The sequence below is a fragment of the Octopus sinensis genome, linkage group LG10 (assembly GCF_006345805.1).
Source record: "Octopus sinensis linkage group LG10, ASM634580v1, whole genome shotgun sequence".
Classification (NCBI taxonomy): Eukaryota; Metazoa; Mollusca; class Cephalopoda; order Octopoda; family Octopodidae; genus Octopus; species Octopus sinensis.
Window position 1 is genome coordinate 83,917,449 of NC_043006.1, and position 24,561 is coordinate 83,942,009.

The 24,561-nt window shown below is 38.7% G+C and overlaps 1 protein-coding gene across 2 annotated transcripts in view; it reads left to right on the forward strand.

Annotated features, from left to right (window-relative positions):
- Positions 1 to 24,561, forward strand: part of LOC115216676 (diamine acetyltransferase 1) — a 119,288-nt gene that overhangs the window by 86,154 nt on the left and 8,573 nt on the right. For both annotated transcript variants that reach the window (XM_029786181.2, XM_029786180.2), the window contains 2 exons: positions 9,030 to 9,113; positions 13,778 to 13,920. In XM_029786181.2, coding sequence (XP_029642041.1) covers positions 9,030 to 9,113; positions 13,778 to 13,920 — 227 coding nt within the window. The remainder of the gene's footprint in view (positions 1 to 9,029; positions 9,114 to 13,777; positions 13,921 to 24,561) is intronic.

Consider the following 24,561-nt stretch of genomic DNA (forward strand, 5'->3'; position numbering starts at 1 on the left):
GCCAAAATGTGAAACCATTATGAATGTGTGTATATGACCCCTATTTTCGCTGGATATCTTACTCTGGCTTGTCTCTGGATCATGTCAGTAGGGTGGAGAAGGTTTGAGAGGTGTTGTGCAAGCTTTATATCTATAAAACTTAAAATGTCTCTGAGTATATGTATGTTTTTTCCACACTTTTCATCCGATTTTGATGAAATTTTTTTTTATTAAATGGCAAATTTACCCAGACAGGTCACTGCTGCATTACCAATGCCTAGAGATACCCCCGCTTTTTGAAAAAAAAGGCAAAAGTTGCATGCAAAAAAAGTTTTTACAGTAATGTCCAATTTTTATAATTTTGGTGTCAATAGGACCGTCATGTTGTGACATTTCAGACAAATATTTTGGCACTGCCTTGGGGCCTCTGATTCCCAAGAAAATTGTGAAAAACTTTGAAAAAAATTGATTTTTTGCATTTTTGCAAAGTTACACGGTAGAAAACTTTTTACTGGAAAGTCCGATTTCCTTGGTTTTTATGGATAAAAACTCACCATGTAACAGCAGTTCTATCAAGTATCTGTTCTATGTCCAAAGGCATCACTGTGTGATGAAAAACTGAAAAAATCGGTTATTTTCAAATTTTGCATCTTGAGAACGGCCAGAGAGAATAAGTACCAGCTTTTAAAAAATTAGTACTGGGGCCAATTCATTTGACTAAAAATTCTTCGAGGTGGTGCCCCAGCATGGCCACAATCTAATGACTGAAACAAGTAAAAGATAAAAGATATTAAATTATTTTTAAACAAATAAAAATATTTCACTGTCAGACAGGCCTGTGCAAAGCTGGTAATAAAGCCCACCCAGGCCTTATTGTGGCCCAAAGCTGGTAATAAGGCCCACTCAGGCCTAATGTGAAATGCTCATTGACTCCATTTTAAACTTTCCATAAGTGTTAGAATGGTGAGTGCTAAAGACACAATGACGGTGATATCTTTTGGGTTTTACTTGTTTCAGTCATTGGATTGCAGCTATTCAAACCCCAGGATTTATGAGGGATTTTTTTTCTTTCTTTCCTTTTTTTTTTTAAGGTCTGGTATTTATTCTATAAGTTTCTTTAGCTGAACTGAGAACAAATTCCAATTGATGCCTGCAAGGATGGAAAAGTGAACATTAGAACAATGATTTTCTATAAGATTTATCTCTGTAGAGATAAACATTAAAATAATGAGAACATTGCACTGCTAACACAAAAGTAAAAGCACAATATTGACTTGTAAAACCTTTAATATACTTGGTAGTATATTATGGTTGGAAATCAAAATACAATGTCCTTGCTAGCAATTAAAATTGGTTTCAAATTTCGGCACAATGTTATCAACTTTGGGGGAGGCTACTAGTTGATTACATCAACCCCAGTGCTTGACTAGTGTTTTTTTTATTGCCTCGGAAAAGATAAAAAGCAAATTCAACCTCAGCAAAATTTGAACTCAGAACATAAAGACATGCAATACTACAAGGCTGCTTGCCATCATAATACTGGTTTCATATTTTGGCACAAGGCCAGCGATTTCAGGGTAAGGGGTATGTTGATTACATCAACCACAATGCTTGACTCCAAAAGGATGAAAGGCAAAGTCAACCTCAGTGGTATTTGAACTCAGAATGTGAAGACGGATGAAATGTCACAAGGCATTTTGCCCAGTGTGCTAACGATCCTGCCAGATCGATCGCTAACTTAAGCTAGCAATTCATATTAAAACAATGGTGATGAACTTGGAAAGAAATTTCAATAAACTATGAATACCCGCACACCATTCTGTGTGTCACCCTTTAAGCTAATAACAGATACCAGGGAAATAAACATGAAGTCAGAACAGTTGTATTGTAGATAAAAATAGCCTAAGGTTTGTAAGTTTGTTTATAGTTCTGCTAAAGTATTATGTTCAGCATGGTTGCACACTTAATGATCCATAACCACCATGCAACAGTACACCTGAAAGTATTTATTCAACACCATACACCAAGGAACCTAACTTAAATTATTTATTCAAAGCCATGCTTTCAACAGAAAGGTCACCTTGATAGCATTTCTTTTTGTTTAGTTTTACTTTTGTAAATTTTTTTATGAGTATCAGGTGTTGAAAATTATCTCAACTGCATAATTATGTTTTGTTTTGTTACTATTCCATATTCATTCTCCCATCCCACAAACTCTTGTTGAAAAGACATGTCACAGAACAAAATTGGATTCTTAAAACAATTTTGTATATGTGTGTGTGTATGATTCAGTTTACAGGAGTGGGAGGGGTGAGAGAAAGAACAATAGCCTCAATTTTTGGCAGGACCTTACAGGCTAGTGTCCTTGGTGGTGGTGGTGGTGATAGCACAGTAGTGACAGTGGTGGTGACAGACCAGGACCCTTGGGTTACTCTAGCAGGAAGGATCACATCAGAATATGAAGTTACTCTTATTAGACAGATGCCTGGCCCCAAATGCTTGCAACAGAGTAGACTCTGCTAAAGGCACTCCCTGCCCCCCCCCCCAAGGGCCTAACTGGTAATGTGAAATCCAGCCTGTGATTGAAGACTCCCAGCAAAGAAAGGATAACAGTATACAATCCATCCAATGAAGTCTAACATAACTTTACCAAATTTCACAGTTTTACTCAAAGGGATGGTTTGACCCAAGTGGCTGCTCTTTGATATGGAACTTCAAACAAAGTGATTGCAAAACCAACTTTTTAATTACACAACCATGTCTGCATCATAAATATGAGTTAGCATTAATTCATGCTGGTGCCACATAAAGAGCACCCGAGCTGGTGCCACGTAAAAAAACATGTGCTGATGTCACGTAACAAGTAGCCATGCTGGTGTCATGTAGCAAGCACCTGTGCTGGTTCTACATAAAGAGCAGCTGTTCTGGAGTCACATGAAAAGCACCCAGTATGCTTTGTTAAGTGGTTGGCATTAGGAAGGGCATCTAGCCATAGAAACCATGCCAAAACAGACAATTGGAACCTAGTGCAGCTCTCTGGCTTGCCACCTCCTGTCAGACCACCCAACTCATGCCAACATGGAAAACAGACATTAAATGATGATGATGATGACCATATATAGGCGCAGGAGTGGCTGTGTGGTAAGTAGCTTGCTTACCAACCACATAGTTCTGGGTTCAGTCCCACTGCATGGCACCTGGGGCAAGTGTCTTCTACTATAGCCTCAGGCCGACCAAAGCCTTGTGAGTGAATTTGGTAGATGGAAACTGAAAGAAGCCTGTCGTGTATATGTATGTGTGTGTATATGTTTGCGTGTCTGTGTTTGTCCCACAACATCGCTTGACAACCAATGCTGGTGTGTTTACGTCCCTGTAACTTAGCAGTTCAACAAAAGAGACCGGTAGAATAAGTACTAGGCTTACAAAGAATAAGTCCTGGGGTCAATTTGCTCGACTGAAGGCGGTACTCCAGCATGGCTGCAGTCAAATGACTGAAATAAGTAAAAGAGTATATTTGATGACATTTAAGATGCACTTTTTCCCTTGGTCCTATACATACAAAGCTAGGCCTCCCCTAAACTAAGTTTGTCCCCATCATTCACTAGTATAAGCTGATTTTAATCCAGAATCTCTTTCACTTACCCTGATTCCATAATAATGGTTTCAAATTTTGGCACAAGGCCAAGAATTTCAGAGGAAGGGTTAAGTCAATTACATCAACCCCAGTACTCAACTGATACTTATTTTATCGTTCCCGGAAGGATGAAAGGCAAAGTCTACCTTGGCCAAATTTGAACTCAGAACATAAAGACCAACTCACTGTGTGCTGGCAGGATCATTAGCATGCCAGGCAAAATGCTTAGTGACATTTTGTCTTGTTTACATTCTGAGTTCAAATTCTGCCTAGGTCGACTTTCTTTGCCTTTTCTCTTGGAAAACATTGGTTACATGGAGAGGGGAGGCTGGTATGTATGGGCTTGTGCCTCAGGGGGTCACTTTCTAGGTGCAAATCTATGGTCATACATGACTGAAAGGGGTCTTTCTTCTTTACCGGCTATGCCATCAAATATGGTAATTATAATTAACACCTCAAGGTACATTTATGTTAATGATTAGAATTGCAAATTTTGTGTTTAACAAACATAAATTGTACTTGGAGCCTGCTTTTGTAAACCAGTATTGGTGGTGATGATGGTGGAATGTAAACCTGTACTCAGCTCTGATCTAATACTCCTATGATCAAATGTTCTAGTCCTGACCATCCCATGTTTTGTTTTCAGCCATAGTGTACCTTGGATTATATGTTCACAGGTGTCCAGCCTTTGTCTTTTTTTTATCTTTATTTTTTTATTTTTTCAATTTTAAAATAACTATGTGGGTTTGAATGAGAGTTAGTTGTTACATACAGCAAGTCTTGTAACTATGTAGAGACTACTAGGTTGTAGAATTTAGCTATGACACTGTTCATCATCATTGTTTTAACGTCCACTTTTCTATACCTGCATGAGTCAGATGTTTCCTTCCCAATCACATGGTTTCAGGTTCAGTCCCACCATATGGCACCTTGGGTGTGTGTTTTCTACTATATCCTTCGGCCAACCACATATGTGCGAACAATGGTTACATTAATCGAGCTGATTGTATATGTGTGTGTCATCATCATCATCAACATGTTTTCCATGCTGGCATGGGTTGGACAGATTGACAGGAGCTGGCCAGATGGGAAGTTACTCAAGCTCCATGTTTGTTTTGATATGGTATCTTTAGCTAGATGCTCTTCTTAACACCAAATATATATATATATATATATCATCATCATCATCATTGTTTAGCATCCACTTTCCATACTGGTATGGGTGGGAAGGTTTGACAAGAACCGTCCAGGCAGAAGCTTGCACCAGACTTCTGTAACTGTTTTGGCAGGATTCTTACAGCTGGATGGATGTCATTCTTAACACCAATCACTCAGCAGAGTGGACATATTTATGGTGAGCTGGCAGAGTCGTTAGCATGCCGGGTGAAATGCTTAGTGGCATTTTGTCTGTCTTCACATATTCTGAGTTCAAATACCATCAAGGTTGACTTTGCCTTTCATAACTTTTGGGGTGGATGTAATCGACTTACCCTTTTCCCCTTTCCCCTGAAATTGCTGGCCTGATGCCAAAATTGGAAATCAATATGTATCTATATTTATGTGTATGTATATATTATTATTCAGCAATTTGATCTGGTTCCATGTACATTATGCTAAAATCCATCCTGTGTTCAATAAACACAGAACAGCAAGTGAAAGCATCAGTGATCACTAGTGAGAGATATGTTAAGTGGCTCAATATTGACGAGAAGATAATATTTCATGCTGCTACAAATGGCATATGATGACTTAATGACTAGCATTGCTTTATTTGCTATTTCTGGCATTCTTCCTGTTCAGACCGAATTCTTGAACTAACCACATCATTTTCTTCCTTTTTTTTTTTTTTTTTTTTTTTGTTCTTCTTATCCTAGCAACATACTCAGCGACAGACCTTACTCTAATTATGACACAAGCTAGTGGAATGTTTTTCCGGTTAATCCTTTCCTGTTTTGGCTCAATTTATTTGTATGATCGGTTTAATGGTGCTGAACTGGTTAAGTTGTAAGAATGTTGGATAGAATTCTTAATGGAATTTTTTCCAGCCATCTATACACTGAGCTCAAATTCTTCCGAGGCCAGCTTTGCTATACACTCTTTCATTTCACTTCCTCAAGCCAAGGGTCCGCAAACACCAGTCCGTGGATCACATAGTACCATGCCACATAGAAAGAATAAATATTTTAATTTTATTTCTATTTTACTGACTGTCGCAGTCTGCAGGTTGTTTTTCACATCAAATATGTTTTATATATGTATTATATATGAAGAATCATGTGGCTTAGTGGTTAGGGTATTGGACTCGCTATCATAAGATTGTGGTTTCGATTCCTGAACCGGGCAATCCAATGTGTTTTTGAGCAAAACACTTCACTTCACGTTGCCCTTGTTCACTCAGCTGTATAAATGAGTTTAGCCTAGAGAGAGATGAACTCTGCCAGGTTTCCTTGCCCTGGATACGCTGCATGGCTGCAGTGCCTCAATGACCCCACAAGGGGTTAAGGGTCTTCTCAAATATGTGAAGATGCATTACTTAGTGGTTAGGGTATTCAGCTCACAATTGTATGGTCATGTGTTCAATACTTGGTGGCATGTTGTGTCCTTGAGCAAGACACTTTATTTCCCATTGCTCCAATCAATCAGATGGCAAAAAGTAGAACCTGTGTTTCAAAGGGTCAGCCTTGTCACATTTGGATATTAAGGGTATTTGTAACTGGAGTATTCAACCACTCGCATGCTAATTTTCTCAGCAGGCTCTTCCATTGATTCGATCAACTGGAACACTCATTATCATAACCAAGGGATTGCCAGAGTAGTTAATATGTATTATACAGAGTCCAGTGAATATATTGTCATCTAAATTATGCTTTTACTCTTTTACTTGTTTCAGTTATTTGACTGTGTCTATGCTGGAGCACTGCCTTTAGTCGAGCAAATCGACCCCAGGACTTATTCTTTGTAAGCCTAGTACTTATTCTATTGGTCTCTTTTGCCAAACCGCTAAGTTACGGAGACGTAAACACACCAGCATTGGTTGTCAAGTGATGTTGGGGACACACACACATACATACATATATATATATATATTTATTCAACGGGCTTCTTTCAGTTTCCATCTACCAAATCCACTCACAAGGCTTTGGCCAGCTTGAGACTATAGTAGAAGACACTTGCCCAAGGTGCCACACAGTGGGACTGAACCCGGAACCATGCGGTTCATAAGCAATCTACTTACCACACAGCCACTTCTACGCAAAAATGAAAATAACACTGACATCTCATTTTAACAGATATATTTACCAAAATTACATAAAAATATCTTGAAATACTAAAGAGTAAATTTATTCAATAAAATCACAATTGGCTTCAACCATGGCCTCCAGACGACTTCAGAATCTCCTCTTAAATGGAAAACACATTAGTTAGCAACTTTTTCCCACAGGTCTTCTAACAAACACACAAGCTAACAATGTACTCTCTGTAATGTCACTCACTCTGTAAACAAATAGCAGCTAAATCTCTCTCAAACCATCATAATCTTAAATATAGGAGTGTGATACATTTTATTGTCCGTTAGGTGAACTGTCAGCCATAAACATCCTAGCTTGTTGCATATCAGCAACTATATTGCAGCACATGTTTTGTCTATTATAAGACTGCCTTAGTTGATGTGAGAGAGATTTTGCTGGTATTTCTAGCAGGCTGGGCGACTTGTGTAAGGCTTGTTGGCTTGTAACATTTGTATGTGTTGCTGCAAAAGTACCCATATGGTGCCATGTAAAAGTGACCATGTGGTTCCACATAAAAGCACCCAGCACACTCTGTAAAGTGGTTGGTGTTAGGAAGGGCATCTAACTGTAGAAACCATGCCAAATCAGACTGGAGTCTGGTGCAACTCCCCAGCTTGCCAGCTCTGGTCAAACTGCTGAACCCATGCCAGCATGGACAACAGATGTTAAATAATGATTATTCATTTCTTTATTGCCCATAGGAGGTTAAATATAGAGAGGACAAACAAGGACAGACGAAGGGATTAAGTCGATTACATCGATCCCTGTGCATAACTGGTACTTATTTAATCAACCCTGAAAGGATGAAAGGCAAAGTTGACCTCTGTGGAATTTGAACTTGGAGCATAACGGCAGATGAAATACCGCTAGGCATTTCACCTGGCATGCTAACGATTCTGCCAGCTTGCTGCCCTAATAATAATGATTATTATTACCTCTGCCTTAGCGAAGGCGGAAGCATTGTTTCAGTCATGTTTGTTTGTTAGTTGGTCTGTGGACAAGATATCTCAAGAATTGCTGGATGGATTCAGATGAAACTTTCAGGGATGTTTGGCCTTGTGACTGGTACAAACTGATTATATTTTGGAGTTGATCCGGTACTGGACAAGGATTCTGGATTATTTTTTCCTGTTTTTTACTTAATTTTTGGGAGCAGTCAGTTTCATTTGTAGTATTCTTGTTTGTGAGAGCAGTCAAGTTTATTTCAGATATTCTCATTTTAAATATCATCTCTGGTTAATCGTTGAGAGGACGTTGATGTTGCCTTGGCAGAGGTTTGCATTCTCTGAGTGCTCGTTATTTTTATTATTATTTATTCAAATCTATGAGAGTGCAGGAGAGAAAGATACATATTGATATCTTTCTTTTTTGCTGTATGTATACCTCTAAGTCTCTATATTTCTTTCTTTCCTTTTAACTATCTTTTTGTATATCTACCTGCTTCTCTTATCTCAATCTCTCTCTCTCTCTCTCTCTATATATATATATATATATATATATATATTAGCATGGAAAGCGGACGTTAAACGATGATGATGATGATGATATACATATATATATAGTCGCCATGATAGATCGTTAGCCACTACACACATTTTTTTTCTCTCCTTGTTTTTACTGTGTCCCTTTCTGGGGAAGAGAGTAGGCTCGAAACGTAAAAGACTTTTTCTATTCCTGAGCGTTATACTAATATATCTGTTTGTTTTCTACACCACCTGTCTTCATCTTTTGTTTTTTGTGAACTTTCCCTGAGCTTCCAATAATACTGTATTTGTTCCACATCCTCGCGTTGTGTTTTTTTGTGCTTTCATGTTTGGATTAACTATATATATATATATATATATATATATAATATATATATATATATACGTACACACACATACATTTCTCTTTCTTCTAGGCTCTCTCTTTCTGTTTGTCATTTGCTATAGTTTGGTTATCCCTTCTTTTTCAGTGTATACTTACCTACTTACTTTTTTTTTAATCATTTCATTATATGTAAACCCCACACTTTATGTCTGTCATTGCATTGCCCCTCATCCTTCACCCTTGTGACAAATAAATGAAATCATCATCATCATCGTTATTATTATTATTATTATTATTATTATTATTGTATTTTCCAGTTCTAAAACAACATGGATTTGGAAAGCATAAATATTTCCATTTGCTAGTAGCAGAATGTAGCCCCGACGATGACTCTGAACTAGGTGAGATTTCTGTATTTCTGTCATTTAACAAATCTCTCTTTCTTCCTGATTAAGTAATTAATAAAAAAATTTTTTTTAAATAAAGAAAAACTATACATGGTTGATGTTCTGACACTATATGTGGGTATATATGTATATATGCAATATAAGTATATTTTTGAGTGTGTATGTGATGATGATTGCCTCATGTCAGTCACCTCGCATGCAACCTGATTATTCTAATTTACTTTCATCTTTGCATGTGCACAGATATGACTCTGTATGTATGTATATAAGAGCAAAACGCCACCCCAGCCCGCTCAAATGACGGTGCTGACTTGTCAAACATTTAAACCAAATTTTCTCAAAACAACTTGTCCGACCGTCCTATGGGCCTCCCCTTTGAGAAACACTGATTTAACCTAAATTTGGGACACCAGCAAAAGAAGAAATAAAGATAGACTTTTTTTCTATTCCAAAGAAAAATGATTTTATTCACGTTATCGATCACATTCTCACCTGGAATCGATTTTTGTAACTTTTTCAAGACTTATAAATGCCCTGATACCCTTGGTATCTACATATCAAATTTGAGTGCAATCAGATGGAGGATGCCCGAGATCCTAGAAGACACACACACAGACAGACAGAACAGATTTTATATAATAGATGTATAAGGTCCTTGTAGGATATAAAGTTAGGGTATTTCCTATGGAGCACTCAACCCAAGTTCTGGGCTATCACCACAGTCGGATTCCAGACTAATACCGAAATTCTTCAGGTGTAGAAAATTATGGCTTCACGATAGTAAAACCGTTATGTGGGTGTGATGAAAAGTAAAATATAATTCAAATAATAAGACTAAGATATACTTTAACACATTTTTACTGATCATTTATAATTGTTTCTGTACCCACTCTGCTTGCATCATCATTTTACTCAAAAATTCAAATTGGGCAAGTGTCTTCTACTATAGTTTCAGGCTGACCAAAGCCTTGTGAGTGGATTTTGTAGACGGAAACTGAAAGAAGCTTGTCGTATATATGTATATATATATGTGTGTATGTGTGTGTATATCTTTGTGTATCTGTGTTTGTCCCCCCCCCAACATCACTTGACAACTGGGGCTGGTGTGTTTGCGTCCCCATAACTTAGTGCTTCAGCAAAAGAGACCGATAGAATAAGTACTAGGCTTACAAGGAATAAGTCCTGGGGTTGATTTGCTCAACTAAAGGCGGTGCTCCAGTATGGCCACAGTCAAATGACTGAAACAAGTAAAAGAGTAAAAAGAGAGTATAATATTTTTGGCTTTAGACATTAGTGTAGCACTTGATGCAAGTTTGAAGAAGTGCCACTCTAATGTCTAAAACCACAAATATTTGTAAATTTTCACTTCAAATTTTGGTGCAAACTGGTGGTGGAAGCAGAGTTGGTACAGAAACAATTCTAACTGATCGTTAAAGATGTGTTAAAGCATTTCTTTGTTATATTATTTGGATTATATATAGATGCTTATAGGGTGGCAAGCTGGCAGAATTGTTAGCACACGGGGTGAAATACTTAGTGGTATTTCGTCTGCCATTATGTTCTGAGTTCAAATTCCGCTGTAGTCAATTTTTGCCTTAGGGTATTAGAAGCACCATCCGAGTGTGATCGTTGCCAGAGTGGCTATCTGGCCTCCGTGCCGGTGGCACATAAAAGACACCATTCGAGCGTGATCATTACCAGCATCACCTTAATGGCACCTGTACTGGTGGCATGTGCAAAAGATTTGAGCGAGATCATTGCCAGTGCTGCCTGACTGGCCCCGTGCCGGTGGCATGTAAAAACACCTGCTACACTCTTGGAGTGGTTGGTGTTAAGAAGGGCATCCAGTTGTAGAAACTCTGCCAGATCAAGATTGAAGCCTGGTGCAGCCATCTGGTTCGCCAGCCCTCAGTCATACGTCCAACCCATGCTAGCATGGAAAGCGGACGTTAAACGATGATGATCCTTACAGGGTCAATTATATAAGTACCAGTTACGCACTGGGGTCAATGTAATCGACTTAATCACTTTGTCTGTCCTGGTTTGTCCACCTGTGGACAATAAAGAAATACATAGCTACATATGTATATGTATGTATGTAAATATATACATGATTTATTTATAACCTACTTCATATTGTTACTCTTTTGTAATTGATACCAGAGTTGAGAAACTTTGACCCGATATGTAAATGAGTTAAATTAGTCACATGTTTTGTTTACATATTAAAAAATCACCAGCAGTTTGGGCAGTATAGGTGACTGAATCAAGATTGTTAAATATTAAGGAAAACATTCAGTTCAGTCTTGAACCCATCCTGCAAATATAAGACCATCATGGGCCTAATTTGAGAACATGAGTAAGCATATATGTGGGACTTCATATGTTTGTCTATGTATTCATAACTTTCACTGTGTTGGCAATCTAGAAAATAAATATGATATAGTTTTTTTTGCTCACTCATTCTATTTAATGATTAATAATTGTTATTAACAGGCATAGCCATGTGGTAAGATGTTTGCTCCCCAACCACATGGGGTTCAATCCCACTGTATGACACCTTGGGCAAGTGTCTTCTACTATAGCCTCAGGTCAACCAAAGCTTTGTGAGTGGATTTGATAGACAGAAGCTTAACAAGTCTGTTATTTATATTTATATATATATATATATACACACACACACACACACATACACATACATCTACAAGGGGTTACTCAAAAGTTCTTGGTTTTAAATGTATGAGGACAATTACCCTCCGTAGGACAATTCCCCCTAACAACAACTACCCTGAAGAACAATTATCTCCCCCTTGGTTAATTACCCCCTATCTAATATATTAAGAAGTTTTAAATCATCTGTTGCCCTTGGTGGGGAGTTATTGTCTATCGAGGGTAAATGTTCTAGACTTGGCTTTAAGAGTATCGTAAAAGGTCTGGTTGGAGGCCCAACCTTCCGGGTTATTTTACAGGGCTTTAAAAAACTGAAGGACCACTGCAAGAAGTGTGTTGAACATGGAAGGGACACCTTAACCATTCGAAAAAGCACTCAAAAACTGTTAACTTCACTTAAACATTTATTATTTGATGTCAAAAGGGTAGCAAGCTGGTAGAACCATAAGCACCCCAGGCAAAATGCTTAGCAGCATTTTGTCCCTCTTTATGTTCTGAGATCAAATTCTGCTGAGGTTCATTTTGCCTTTCATACATTCAGAGTCAATAAAATACCAGTTGAGTACTGGGGTCAACCCTCTCCACCAAGATTGCTGGCGTTGTACCAAAACTTGAAACCAATATCTGATGTCAAAATTCTCATCATATTAGTTGCAATCTGACATTGTTCACTTGAGTGGAACTATGTCAGTGACCAGGTTGCAGTTGGCATGAGGAAAAGTTTTACACCAAATAATAAATGTTCAAACGAAGTTTCTGTGTTTTTAAATGACTAATAATACATTTTTCACATTGTAATTATTTAATTTCAGTTTAACCCTTTCGTTACTATATTTCTCACCAAAATACACCCCTTATGTGTTTCAATTAATTTCTAACATAATCATAAATTTAGTCTGGTTTCATTAAACAACTATAACTTTTTTATTTATCAATATATTAATCTGATTTTTGGAAGATAATTTAATGAAATGTTCTCAACCAATTCTATACTATAATTTTTGTCACAAAGTGACTCTAATTGCAGGTAGATACAGGTAAATTCAACAAAATATAAAATTATTAAAATTTTGTTCAAATATCGCTATAGAAAATGGGTTATTAGCTAATATTCAATTGGGTATACAACAAAATTTTACGATAGAATTTGTTATTCTGGGTAACTTTCTGATACCCATAATAATATTTATGGCAAAATAGTCTTAATTTCATTTAAGTTTGTGGGAAACCACTAACTGTCCTTTCTTTCGCTTTGTTTACATTTAGCGTAACGGTTCGTTTCCACCGTAATGATTTCAAATAGGCTCATTCGAAAAAGTAAAAAGAAATAGTCTAAGGCTTTACTCTCCTGGGAAAGTCTGTGGCTTGGTCCAGTTTCTTCAGAAAAATCACCAAAAGAAACAGTTTTTAAATTTTCACTCCATTCAGGTGCCAATTCATTTTCTTTATCACTGTCGGAGCTCTCAGATTCACTGTTTTCACTTTTGGAAAATGAAACACCAGATTCATTATCAAATACCATGTGCTTTTTTTTTTTCAGTCATAGAGTTAGATTTATCAAGGTCTTCAGTAGAACATCCTTCGAATTCTGACTTGCTGCTTGATATAATGAAATTCGTATCCATTTTTTGTCAGAATTACAAATTTTGAAAACACAATAGGAACAAATTTCGGAAAAAAACCTCCCAAAGTTCACAGAATTAAAATTACACTTCAATCGTTGTACAAAACTGTAGATGAATTGTTTATGAAGTATAATCACTTGTTTTCACGAATGTACTAAAGAGATTTGCCCTGATATTCTCATTTAAATATGAATAGGTAAATACGGGAGGGTTTGGGCGGTTTGGTAACATTAACCAAAATTTTTTTCGGGCGGCTTTGGGCGGTTTGGTAATGAAAGGGTTAATCAATTCTAATGATTATTAAAAAAAATTCTTTTCTTCATAATTCTTTTTTATTTTTCTATTTTCGTTTTAAAATTGCAGCTGGCAAGATTGGTGGTTATATTCTGTTTTTCTTTGGTTATGACCCTTGGCAAGGAAAATACCTTTATGTGGAAGATTTCTATGTCACCTCCTGTTGTCGAAAAATTGGTATGGGTAGCGCCCTCTGGAAAGCAGTCATTAAGGTAAGAAACCAGCAAAAATGATCAACAAACAACATGGGAGATAAGTTTTTATTTCATTTGTTTCCTCCAATATTCACTATCATTGTTTGCTGTGTGGTTAAGAAGCTTGCTTTTCAACCATGTGGTGTCAGGTTCAGTCCTACTACATGGATCCTTGAGAAAATGTCTTGTACTATAGCCCCAAGCCAACCATAGCCTTGTGAGTGGATTTGATTGACAGAAACCAAAAGAAGTTCAATGTACACCTATTTGTCTATTTATCTACCTATCTGGGGGGGGGTGCAGGGCTGCTTTTAAGCCAATTAGAAAAATTCGGCCCTGAGCCAAGAAGGGGCCCAGTGCACATACTCAACCAGGGGATTCTATGATAAACTTTTAGTATATTATTGAGGCTAGTGGTGGAACCTCAAGCCCTCAATGCTTTTGGGCTGGGACTGGTGTACAGTATGAAGCATAAAACATCAATCTTCAGCGTTTGTAGAGTAGAGGGCCCCACCGACAATTCTGTAATTGGGCTGTACACTTTGTAGCACCGGCCCAGATGGGAATAGGAAGTTGTACTGCTTCATTTTGGCATCATCTGATAACTGTAAACTAATACTGCTGTTATAAATGTGGTGTCCCTCATTTTCAGTCTTTTGAGAAAATCTGTCCAGTCATGGGGATATATTATGAGGGCGAGTAGGAAAAAGTAATGCAATTTTTATGTGCATTATGCACAAGAGTGGCTGTGTGGTAAGTAGCTTGCTTCCCAACCACGTGGTTCTGGGTTCAGTCCCACTGTGTGGCACCTTGGGCAAGTGTCTTCTACTATAGCCTCGGGCCAACCAAAGCCTTGCGAGTGAATTTGATAGACAGAAACTGAAAGAAGCCCATTGTATATATGTATATATAGTTGAAATTTACAAAAAAACAAAAAACAAAAACAGGTGTATAAATAGCAAGCAGATGTATTAGTTTGACGCTCAGGAAAGTGAGAAAGTCTTTTACATTTTGAGCCTATGCTTTTCAACAGAAAGGAACACAAGGAAATAAAGAGAGAGAGAATAAAAAGATCTTGTGGATTTAGCAGTCAATCATGGCGCTCAATCGTGTGTGTGTGTATGTATTTGTATGTCTATGTTTCTCCCCCACCATCACTTGGCAACCGCCAAGCAATTTATACCACTGTATTTATATTACTGTAACTTAGTGGTTTGGCAATAGAAACTGATAGAAGTACTAGGCTTACAAAGAATCAGTCCTGGGGTTGATTTGTTCAACTAGAGGTGGTGCTCCAGCATGGCTGCAGTCAAATGATTGAAGCAAACAAAAGAATTACCTTTTTAATAATTCTCATGCATTTTTAAGGGTAATTCAAAAAGCAGTGCAAATATAAACTGTACGTTACTTTCTGACTCAACCCTCATACTTTGCTTGGAATCAGGTAAAGGTTGGTAACAGGAAAGGCATTGTTTGGATAGAGGACATTTGCTTCAATGAATTCTGTCTGACCTGTGCAAGCATGGAAATATGGACATTAAAATTATGATGGTGATGGTGATAATGATTTCTGTATCATCTGGTGGCACATAAAAAGCACCATCCGTACGTGGCCGATGCCAGCACTGCTTTGACTGGCTTCCATGCCAGTGGCACATAAAAAGCACCAACCGATCGTGGCCGTTGCCAGCCTATCCTGGCACCTGTGCCAGGGGCACGTAAAAAGCATCCATTACACTCTTGGAGTGGTTGGCATTAGGAAGGGGATCCAGCTGTAGAAACATTGCCAGACCAGACTGGAGCCTGGTGCAGCCTCCTGACTTCCCAGACCCTGGTCAAACCGTCCAACCCATGCTAGCATGGAAAACGGACGTTAAACGATGATGATGATGATGATGCAATTGTGGTTAAAAGAAAAAAAAAGTAAAATATTATTCACAATCTTTCTTTCTTACCACAGTTCTATTCATAGACATATAATTGGATTCATCATCAGGCATATTCCTAAATGGGTGATTAACAGAGATTTCTAATGGAAAACAATAGAAGAAAATGAGTGGTGGTGGTGGTTGTGGTAGCGTGAGTTATGGCCATGGTGGTTGTGGTGGTTATAGTGGTAGGTGTAACTTTATGGGAGTATCAGTTGACCAAGCTAATTAGGGTATCAGTCTGACCAACAGATGACAACTTGTCATTTATTGTTTGCGCTCCTAGGTATGAATAATGACTTAAGACTTATTTTTAGCTTTTTATAAGGTGATTAAGCAACAGAAGCAGCGTTAATCACCTTCTTAGTTTAGGAAAAATGAACAGTAGTTGGTATTCAGTAAGCCATCATCACTATCATTGTTGTTGGCATCACTAATTTTTTTTTTGTCAGCTTTCAATGTTGGCATGGGTTAGAGGGTTAGATGTTTTGACAGTGAGTTAAAAGACAATAAGTTGCAGGACAATGTCTTGTTCCAGTGTCTCCGTTTCTATGACTGGATGCTTTTCCTAATGCCAACCATTTTACAGAGTATACTGGATACTTTTGTTTTATTTATTTTTTTTTTTTTTCATGGCATGAGCACCAGTGAGGTTACCTTGTAACTGACAAGACCTAAAGAGCTCCCTTAACTGAGAAAGAGAACAAGAGATATGCTGGTCAGTTTATGTGGGGTGTAGGGTGGTTTAGCATATGATCAGAAGAGCAGGAAGAGTTTCATTATTTGGGGAGGAGATTTGTGGCCAGCTTGGATTTTACATAGGCTGACGGGAGGGTGGAGGGGTACTCAAAAGTGAGGTAAATATAGTGGTGGTGAGGTACTGGTATTTTATTTCATAGACCCCCAGGAAGATGAAAGACAAAGTTGACCTCAGAACATAAAGAAACAGAAATCTCCTAATGTTGTAATGAGAGTATTATTTTTTATATATTTGTTTGTGTGTGTGTGTGTATGTATATATATATATATATATATATATATATACTTGTCCAGAATCATGCTAGGCATAAAGGAGGAGAGAAGATAGTAATTCAGTGAAGGAGAAGTAGTGAGAGTAATAGCCCTGACTGAGAGGGAGTGAAAGAAAGGAAGGGTTGAAAAAATCAGCGTTTCAACTCTGTGTGTGTATGTGTGTGTGTATTTACAAGGGAAATATGTGAATGTTTGTATATGTGATTATTATGTACCTTATTTATATATAAAATACTACAATTATTTGTTATTATTGACGGCACGTGGTAAGCTAGTATAATAATAATAATGATGATAATATTTAGAAAAGGAGGGAAAAGAGAAGTTATGATGTATATATCTTACCCAAAGACATGTAAATGATATGAAACCATTCCAGCAGAGAATTGAAACTGTGACACTAACTTTGGTTCACTGGGAACTTATCACTCATTGCAGCATTTGCATATGATGATGAGGATCATGATATTGATAATCATGGTGGTACCAGAATGTACCCTCAAATCAACAAGTCCAAGAAGGTGAATAGATGAGTGTGTGAAGATAGAAGAATCAGGGAAAAGGTTCTCCTTGAAGATGAAAGGAAGGGTTTATTGGAGTTGCACGAGATCTGCAGTGCTGTATGGGAGCAAGACATGGTGTCTGAGGGAAAGCAAAATGGCAGTTTTGAGGACCGAGAGAGCAATGGTGAGAGCAGTGTGTGGTGTGAAGCTATTGGATAAAAGGAGAGCTGAGGACTTGATGATGAGGATGTTGGGGTTGGAGGAATCAGTGGAACAGCTGGCAAGGGCAAATGGAGTGTGGTGGTATGGATATGCGTTGAGGAGGGATGAGGATCATGTTCTGAGGAGAGTGCTTGAGTTTAAAATGAACCGTGAGAGTGAGGTCGACCAAAGAAACCATGGAGGAGGAGATTGGGAGGGTTTGCTTGAGGAGGGAGGACACCCAAAACCAGATGAGATGGTGTGAGAGTGGTTGCTGTAAGAGTGAGGTAGACCCGGCCACCCCCATTAACGGGGACAAACCCAGACTTAGAATATTGGAATTCATTCATTCAGGGAGAGTAAGAAGGAGAGTGAGAGATGGATATAAACATGGGGTAAGGGAGGGTATTAGATGTATTTATCTTTTACTTGTTTTGGTCATTGGACTCTGGTCATGCTGGAGCACCCACCACTTTAAAGGGTTTAATCGAACAAATCAGTACCAGTACTTATTAGGTCTGGTACTTATTCAGTTAACCCTTTTGCTAAGTTGCTGGAATGTTAGCAAATCAGTATCAGTTGCCAAATGGTGGGGCACACATTCAGACTCTCTCATACACATGATGAGCTTCTCCACAGTTTCCATCCGCCAAATTCACTTAGAAGACTTAGGTTGGCTTGGGGTTACAGTAGAAGACACTTGCCCAAAGTGCTACACTGTGGGGTTGAACCCAAAACCATGTAGTTGGAAAATGAGCATCTTAACCACAGCCAAGGGAATGAATACAATGAATATGGGACAGGGTCGATGGGGTTAATATAACTTGTTGGCAGAGGATGATGATAAGAAAGAAGTATGGATGACAAGTGGGAATGTGGCCCAGTAATGCTGTAGTTAAGCTGTTGCAAACTGACAACTGCAGGAAATGTATAAACAGGAAAGGGAGCTTCAGAAGGTTGACATTTGGTGGGAAGAAGGACTGGATGTTGTGAGTGGTTAGTGTAAGGGCCTGAGGTGTGGGAGACATAATATAAAGGGGAAACAAAAGGAATAGAGATAAGTGAGTCTGGAGTACCTGAGTGGAGCTACCACTGAGCTCCTTGTAATTCAGAGTACCAGAGTGACATAAGACTGGTCAGCTGTGGAGAACAGAGGCTACAGTAGCAGCATTAGTAAAGGCAGACAGAGAGAGCGAGCGAGAGAGGGGCAAAAAGCACAATCTGTGGGTTAGAGACTGGAGTGTGTTGTCTGAATGATTTTATTCTAATCAGTTGTTGGGAACTGTTCATATGTGTGTGTGTGTGGAAAGTGGGGGGGGGGGAGAATTGTCCCTCATTTGCCAAAATACTGCAGGAATTTGGTGCCAAGCAAAGCAGGCTTGTATAAAATAACTTGTATTAAACAGCTTCTTCTCAGAATGACAGGAGAAGCAGAAGGGTGAGTAAGGAGATGGATGTAAAAATCTTAGTTTAAGAAACCACACATACACACACACATATATATTTCCTTATTGCCCACAAGGGGCTAAACATAGAGGGGACAAATAACTACAGACAAAGGGATTAAGTCGATTACATCGACCCAGTGCGAAACTGGTACTTTATTTATCGACCTCGAAAGGATGAAAGGCAAAGTCGACCTCGGCGGAATTTGAACTTAGAACGTAGTAGCAGACGAAATACCGCCAAGCATTTCGATCGGCGTGCTGTGTCTACTAGCTTGCCACCCTACACACACACACACACACACACACACACGCAGTCACATGCGTGCATCTTTTCCCTCTTCTTACACCTGCCCTCCTTCATCTCCCACCTCACCTCACCTTCCTCAAGACAGATATGAACTTGCCAAACTGTAACAACTCCTCCTTGTGTAGGCATTTAATTAGAACTGTCCTTTCGACCTAAAGAGGCTTCAATCAGACAAAACAGAAATCTTGTTTCCTGTGTAAAGGTTACAGTAGGGAAATAGACACCACAAACGTCAGCCGGGAGGCAAGGTGGCAGGGAAGAACTACCACCACCACCACCGCAACTGCCACCATCACTACTACTACTATGCAGTAATTTTGAAGTTTGCATTTATATTCAGGAATCATTCTTTTTTACTTTCCTTCTTTCTTTTTTTTCTTTGATGATGTGTGTGGGAGGAGAGGATGAAGAATGGAGAGTAAGGTGATGGGACGGGAGAAAATAGATATTACAAAATATAGAGGAAAAGTTGTGTATGTATGTATGTGTGTGTGTGTGTGTGTGTGTGTGTGTATATATAGATATAGATAGATAGATACACACAAACACGCATATATATATATAGATAAATATAGATAGATAGATATATACACACACAAACACGCATAATCATCATCATCATCATCGTTTAACGTCCGTTTCGCGCTAGCACGGGTTGGACGGTTTCGACCGGGTAGGGAGAGCTCGGGACTGCCCCAGGCTCCAGTCTAGTCTGGCAGTGTTTCTACAGCTGGATGCCCTTCCTAACGCCAACCACTCCGCGAGTGTAGTGGGTGTTTTTACGTGCCACCTGCACAGGTGCCAGAGGGGTCTGGCATCGGCCACGTTCGGATGGTGCTTTTTTTTTATGGGGGGGGGGTGCAGAAATATAGGGGGCACCGTGGGGGGTGGTTCAGAGGACAGGTTCTAGGCAAGTAGAACTAGGATATCGAGAGAGGGGTAATGCATGGTGAAATAGGTATTGAGGGGGGTTCAAAGAGTAGACACCTATAATGGTGTGGTGGGGGTGCAGAAATATAGGGGAGCACCAGCGGAGGGGTGGTTCAGAGGACAGGTTCTAGGCAAGTAGAACGTAGGATATCGAGAGAGGGGTAATGCATGGTGAAATAGCGTATTGAAGAGGGGGGTTCAAAGAGTAGACACCTATAATGGTGGTGGGGGGGTGCAGAAATATAGGGGAGCACCAGTGGGAGGGGTGGTTCAGAGGCGGTTCTAGGCAAGTAGAACGTAGGATATCGAGAGAGGGGTAATGCATGGTGAATAGTGTATTGAAGAGGGGGATTCAAAGAGTAGACACCTATAATGGTGGTGGTGGGGGTGCAGAAATATAGGGGAGCACCAGCGGGAGGGGTGGTTCAGAGGACAGGTCTAGGCAAGTAGAACGTAGGATATCGAGAGAGGGGTAATGCATGGTGAAATAGCGTATTGAAGAGGGGGGTTCAAAGAGTAGACACCTATAATGGTGGGAGAAACGACATCCGGTATAGTTGGAGCAAAATAGAGATATCCGGTATTGGGGGGGGGGTGGGTAGGGCGGGAGCGCCGCGAAGAACCGGCAGCCAATTTCTAATCAGCCTGTAAGGGAGATAGATCTTAAATATCTATAACGATAACTAGTGAATTATACAGAATATGCAAAAACGAGCGAGGCTGAAATAGTAAACAGAGTGGCGACTAGGGGGATCAGAATAATAATAATTAATAAATAATAATAATAAATAGAGATACGGATGAATTAAAGTTCAAAGATTCTTATCTTGGGATCACTTCGTTTACGGACAGACTTGGCAAAAGGAATTCGGAATCAAGAGTGAGGCAGGTTACTAGCTTAAGTATGCATAGCCATGTCGAGGAGTAGGAAGAGGAGTCCAGACAGACATGTAAAAAGAGGGGGGGGGCCCGCGAAGAACCGGCAGCCAATTTCTAATCAGCCCTGTAAGGGAGATAGATCTTAAAATCTATAACGATAACTAGTGAATTATACAGAATATGCAAAAACGAGGCGAGGCTGAAATAGTAAACAGAGTGGCGACTAGGGAGATCAGAATAATAATAATTAATAAATAATAATAATAAAAAGAGATACGGATGAATTAAAGTTCAAAGATTTCTTATCTTGGGATCACTTCGTTTACGTACAGACTTGGCAAAAGGAATTCGGAATCAAGAGTGAGGCAGGTTACTAGCTAAAGTATGCATAGCCATGTCGAGGAGTCCAGACAGACAATGTAAAAAGAGGGGGAGAGAAACCCCGCGAAGAACCGGCAGCCAATTTCTAATCAGCCCTGTAAGGGAGATAGATCTTAAATATCTATAACGATAACTAGTGAATTATACAGAATATGCAAAAACGAGGCGAGGCTGAAATAGTAAACAGAGTGGCGACTAGGGGGATCAGAAAATAATAATTAATAAATAATAATAATAAATAGAGATACGGATGAATTAAAGTTCAAAGATTTCTTATCTTGGGATCACTTCATTTACGGACAGACTTGGCAAAAGGAATTCGGAATCAAGAGTGAGGCAGGTTACTAGCTTAAGTATGCATAGCCATGTCGAGGAGTAGGAAGAGGAGTCCAGACAGACACAATGTAAAAAGAGGGGGAGAGAAACCCGTGAAGAACCGGCAGCCAATTTCTAATCAGCCCTGTAAGGGAGATAGATCTTAAATATCTATAACGAACTAGTGAATTATACAGAATATGCAAAAACGAGGCGAGGCTGAAATAGTAAACAGAGTGGCGACTAGGGGGATCAGAATAATAATAATTAATAAATAATAATAATAAATAGAGATACGGATGAATTAAAGTTCAAAGATTTCTTATCTTGGGATCACTTCGTTTACGGACAGACTTGGCAAAAGGAATTCGGAATCAAGAGTGAGGCAGGTTACTAGCTTAAGTATGCATAGCCATGTCGAGGAGTAGGAAGAGGAGTCCAGACAGACAATGTAAAAAGAGGGGGGGGGGCCCGCGAAGAACCGGCAGCCAATTTCTAATCAGCCCTGTAAGGGAGATAGATCTTAAATATCTATAACGATAACTTAAAAATAGTTGATAGCCCTGAACTATAAAATATATATATATATATATATATATATATATATATATACACACACACACGCATATATATATATATATATATATTGTAGGTAGGGTTAAAATCTAAGCTATGTCTTCATGAAGCACATCTGATTATTCCAGTACTCTAAAATTGTATGTAGGCGTTATATTTGTGTGAGGTATGCATAAGAGTTGAAAATTCTGGGAAATATTTTCTGTAGAGTAAATAATATCAGAACTGGAGAATACCAAAGAATTTTCCAAACTCCTGTTCTGATATATATGCAAAGAGAGCGAGGGGGGGGTATAAAATAGGATGGGGGGGGGGGAGTTTACTGTAGTACCTTAATAATGATATGATTCTCAAGATTCTTGCAGAAAACTTCCGGAACAATGAAGGTCTTATAGAGAATTTTGGAGTAGGAGTGAGAGAGATTGATAGTGTAAGTAATTAGAATAATAGGGACACTTATAACACACACACACACACACACAGATAGATAGGTTAGCTAGGTCAGTAGATAGATAGATAGACATAGGTATATATTTATAATGTAGATAGAGAAATATAAACATATATAGCTATAGACATTACTATATATATACTGACAAACCTAAGAGCGAGCCTCTAAGTGGTTGCACAACATGCTACAATAGCAGCCAAACGTTTTCCTTAACCCTTTTGTTACTGTATTTTTTTGAGATGCTCTGCATTTTTGTTTCAATTACTTTAAATATAACAAAGAATTTAGTAAAATAACTTAGCTATCATTAAGCTAGTGTTAGGAACTAAGGTTTGGTGACTAAGGTTTGGTGGAAAATTTTAATTCAAAACTTATGAAAACAAGACATTTGTACTCAGAGCCAGAGCCGGTTTCAGCCGGGTTGGTAACGAAAGGGTTAAATCACCTCAAATTAATGTTATAAAAAGGTGAAAAAAAAAAAATACATTGGATAATGTAGTTCTGGTTAGACTATGATGGGGAAAAACAGAAAAAACAAAACAGCTTCAATCTCTGATCAATCTCTTGGGACTAAAAAACAACAATAATTCTTTCTACTATAGGCACAAGGCCTGAAATTTTGGGGGAAGAGGATACTCAGTTACAGGCAATGCAGTTGGTGGAAAGTCTCCTCAGGCATGCTAAGGAGAATGATAATAATAACAATAATAAAAAGAGCACTCAGAGAGTGCAAACTTCTACCAAGGCAACACTAATACCCTCTCAACAATTAGCCAGAGATGATTTTTAAAATGAGAACTCAACTGCTCTCATAAACAAGAATACTAAAAATGAATCTGATCGCTCTTAAAAAATAAAGTAAAAAAAGAGGAAAAATAATCCGGAATCCTTGTCCAGTACCAGATTGATCCCAATATGTAATCAGTTCGTGCCAGTCACGAGGCCAAGCATCCCTGAAAGTTTCATCTGAATCCATCCAGTGGTTCTTGAGATATCTTGTCCATGGATAAACAAACAAACACAACTGAGAATAATACCTCTGCCTTCACTAAGGTGGAGTTAATAATAATAATAATGATTTCTTTATTAACCACAAGGGTTTACATGACAAAAAACATGGACAGCACAGGACAAAACAAAAATGTGTGTATCTGTGTGATTGTGTGTAGTTGTGAGGGCTTTGCATGTAAACAAGACTAAATAAAATTTAAAAATAAAAAAAATTATCAACAATATGTTATCCTCAATAGGGAAGATACGTTCGAGGGCTGCTCATGGAAAAACCCCATAAAAACCATGGGTGCCCTGACTTTTGGGGCAGGTGCCTTTTTTCATCTCCTTTCCTTTTTCCAACTACATGCTTAGGGCTGGCCCATTCACTCGTACCATTCTCACCACTTTCATTCACCTTTCGGCAAACTGACCAGAAGACAATGCTTCCCTCTCTACCCTTATTTTCCTTTTCAAGAGAAACATGTAGTAGTTCATCATGGATTGGCCAAAGAGAAACATGTTTGTCTTCAGCTCCTTCAATCTCGTCCACCACACAACTTTTGCCATGGCCTCCTGGCATATAAACACAGCCTTTCCTAATAATAATAATAATAATAATGCTGTACCAGGCAATGGCTCTCATGGCTTCTGATCTTAACTGATTGGAAGTGTTATCATGTACATTGTTTTGTCTTGGTATAAAAGATGGGCTACA